We start from the raw sequence: 3,370 nt of genomic DNA on the forward strand, positions 1-3,370 counted from the left end.
GGCCCATTGAAGGTCTGAGTAGTAAAGTCTGGAGGCCAGCATCAGGATTAGAACTTCTAACAGCAGACATCACGGGTGATTCATTTTTACTGAGATACTGCCCGTGTTAAAACCCCATGGGAGCCCCACTTCCACTGGGTTTTGTGAGATTGGGTGCAGAGCTGCTGCCTGGGATGTACCCTGTGCTCGGGCCCAGACCGGAAGTCAGAACACTGACTCTTAATTAGTAGAAGAGTATCCTGGTATCCCAAAGCTCTTTCTAAGGGACATTCAAGTCCCTCACACCCATTCTTTCTAACCGAATATCTGTAGAAGCAGGTTTGTTCTCCATAGTACTTTTCCCTTCCCCTCCCTTCCTCCCTTCCTCCTGCCCCTCCTCCCTTCCCCTCTCTCCCTTATTTCTTTTACTTTTTTAAAAACTTATTTATTGTATGAGTGCTCTGCTGCATATATATCCACATGTCAGAAGAAGGCATCAGTTCCCCTTATAGATGGTTGTGAGCCACCATGTGGTTGCTGGGAATTGAACTCAGGACCCTTCAGAAGAGCAGCCAGGGCTCTTAACTGCTCTTAACTGAGTCATCTCACCAGCTCCCTCTCTTTCTTTCTTTCCTTCCTTCCTTCCTTTCTTTCTTTCTTTCTTTCTTTCTTTCTTTCTTTCTTTCTTTCTTAGACAAAGTCTTATGTATCCCTGGCTGTCCTTGAACTCATTATGTAGATCAGGTTTTAACTCATAGACACCAGTCTGCTTTTGCCTCCTGAGTGCTGGAATTCAGGGCATGCACACCATAGCTGGTCTTTTTTTTCTTTTCAATTTTAATTTCTAATTGCATGATATACGACATGTAATTCATAAGAACTTTTTTTTTTGTTTCTGTTTTTGTTTTTTGAGACAGGGTTTCTTTGTGAAATAGCCCTAGCTGTCCTGGAACTCACTTTGAAGAGCTGGGCTTTAACTAACAGAGACCCTCCTGCCTCTACCTCCGGAGTACTGAGATTAAGGGCATGCACCACCATGCCTGTCTATGAAACCTTTTTGGTACTTTTGTTTATGTATGAGACAAAACCAAAACCAAAACTAATCAGCCTTTGGTGAGATCTGAACTGTACTTTGGTCTGTCGTGGGTTTCCTGTCTGGGGTGAGAACATGTATGCATTGCATCTTCCCAGTGAAAGATTTGTCATACAACTAATACAGACATTAAGGAAACCAGTAAAAAAATTCTACCTAACTACCTTATGGTCCAACAATATAATTTCTCAGTATATACCCAAAGAAAAGGAAATCAATGCAATACAGAAATATACAGATTGCTATATTCATTTTGACACTATTCTTCTGTCTAGTAAGTGATCCCTAAAGTAGGTAATTGACATATAAATTGTTTTAGATTCTGTTTACTTATGAATATGTCAGACAGATTTACAACCAAGGATGAATTTGGTTTCTAGTACATTTTGTTTCCAACAGTTGAGTTCTGAAAGTAGAAAAATGTCATTTGCATGGCATCAGTCTTGCTTCATACTCAAGCATTAGTATGAAGTATTGTATAATCACTTAGGTGACGTTTAATGACATCTAATTGTCTAAAAGTATAATTCTTTAACAACTACAAAACGACGTGTGTGGAAGATCAGGATCAATGTTTACTTGATTAGATTTTTAAATTAATGAATGAATTAATTTTTTGCCTTAGGTTTATTTGTAAAAACAGCATAGGACACTGGTCATCTGCGAACACTGTGTATATATGTGTCACAGCAGTCCGTCTGTCTTCCCTTTAGCAGAGAACTCTTTTCTATGGGGCCTTCACAGGGGCCTGGGCACCTTTGGGAGCCTGAGGTGGAGCTGAAGCCTGGGCCTTAGCTGGAGCTTTAGTCTCTGCCTTGGTTTGAACCTTGGGCTTTGGTTGGTAGAGCCTATGGACCTAGACCACTTATCTTCCAATCTGCTTCCCAAGCTTGGGGTGAGCAATGAAAGCAAGACAGTTCAGTGGGCTTCTTAGGCTTAACTGCCCGAGGCTTCAGGAGGCCTTCTTGATGGCCTCTGCGCATTCACTGATTGCCTTGGCATTGTTGGCCTACATCTTCTTTAAAATTTTCCTGGACCCACATGGAGACCAAGGTTCAGTGGTTGTAGTGGGCGGTGGGCAGAACTCAGGATGTAAACTGGATAAATAAATAAATAAACTAATAAAAACAATCCTCGATAAAGTCCTTACAAACAGGAAATAGAAATCTGGAAGTGCCTTACAAAGACATATTGATTAGGGTGAAAGGTGAGGATTTCTAGTCTCGTCTAGATCAGTTAAAGATCCAGGAGAGATCAGTGCCCACAAGCAAAAGTTTTGATCAGAGAAGATAACTCTTCACCCAGAAGTTCCCAGAGAATTCCTGAAAGCTTGCCTGACTGAAAAGACAACCATGGCTGCTTTGTCTCTCTTGTAACCACTTGAATTTTGGATCATTTTAGATATCTTTAAAAAATATCACAGATGGCCGGGCAGTGGTGTCGCACGCCTTTAATCCCAGCACTTGGGAGGCAGAGACAGGCGGATTTCTGAGTTTGAGGTCAGCCTGGTCTACAGAGTGAGTTCCAGGACAGCCAAAAAAAATGTCACAGATGATAAACTTATGATTCTTTGGTGGCCTAGTATCACTTAGAACTATGTAGATAAGTATTTACTATGTAGATAAGTATTCAATATTTGTATTGGATTTATTTACATCTCAGGTGTCAAAGGTTGCCAGTTACTTCCAGAAACTGGAGAATAGTTGTTTCACCAATTGAAAACCAATTTGGCAATGGAGGCAATCTGTGCAGTATGCCTGGACCTTTTCTCGGATCCTGTGTATCTCTCCTGCGCCCATGTATTTTGCCTTGAGTGCAGTAAAAAGTGGATGGCAAGAAAAGAAGACTTGATCATGACCTGTCCCATTTGTCGAGGAGAAAACAACAGACCTACCAAGTACGATGCGATAATGAGACAATTGGTCATCCTTTTAAGGCAGCATGGCCCCTTACTGAAGCAACATCAAGGGCAGATCACTAGACTTCTGGAATTGGTCTCAGAGAATACAGCTCTAGCAGCTAAGACTGGTGACTCCTCCCTGGAACCCTCTAATGATTTAAGGAGTGTCTGCAATCGGAAGCCTGGTCATAATTTGGTGGAAGAACCCAGAAGATTTACTCCCTCAGCGTGCGTCAAGGACAGCTCCCAATTTTTATCAGTCTGCTCCTGGGAAGTTGATGTGGAGACAGAGAAGGATTGGGCTCCAGGTATTTGCAAGGAGCCAGTCAGGAGGAATATCCACTGGGAAGTTGATGTGGAGACAGAGAAGGAATGGGCTCCAGGTATTTGCAAGGAGC

The 3,370-nt window shown here is 42.1% G+C and overlaps 1 protein-coding gene across 1 annotated transcript in view; it reads left to right on the forward strand.

Moving 5' to 3' along the window:
* Positions 1 to 2,805: 2,805 nt before the first annotated feature.
* The window catches only part of Rfpl4b (ret finger protein like 4B), a 961-nt gene continuing 396 nt past the window's right edge, over positions 2,806 to 3,370 (forward strand). The window contains 1 exon segment of the mRNA XM_028768988.1: positions 2,806 to 3,280. Within this exon segment, the coding sequence (XP_028624821.1) occupies positions 2,806 to 3,280 (475 nt within the window).

Source organism: Grammomys surdaster, unplaced genomic scaffold (genome assembly GCF_004785775.1).
Source record: "Grammomys surdaster isolate TR1022 unplaced genomic scaffold, NIH_TR_1.0 190, whole genome shotgun sequence".
NCBI lineage: Eukaryota > Metazoa > Chordata > Mammalia > Rodentia > Muridae > Grammomys > Grammomys surdaster.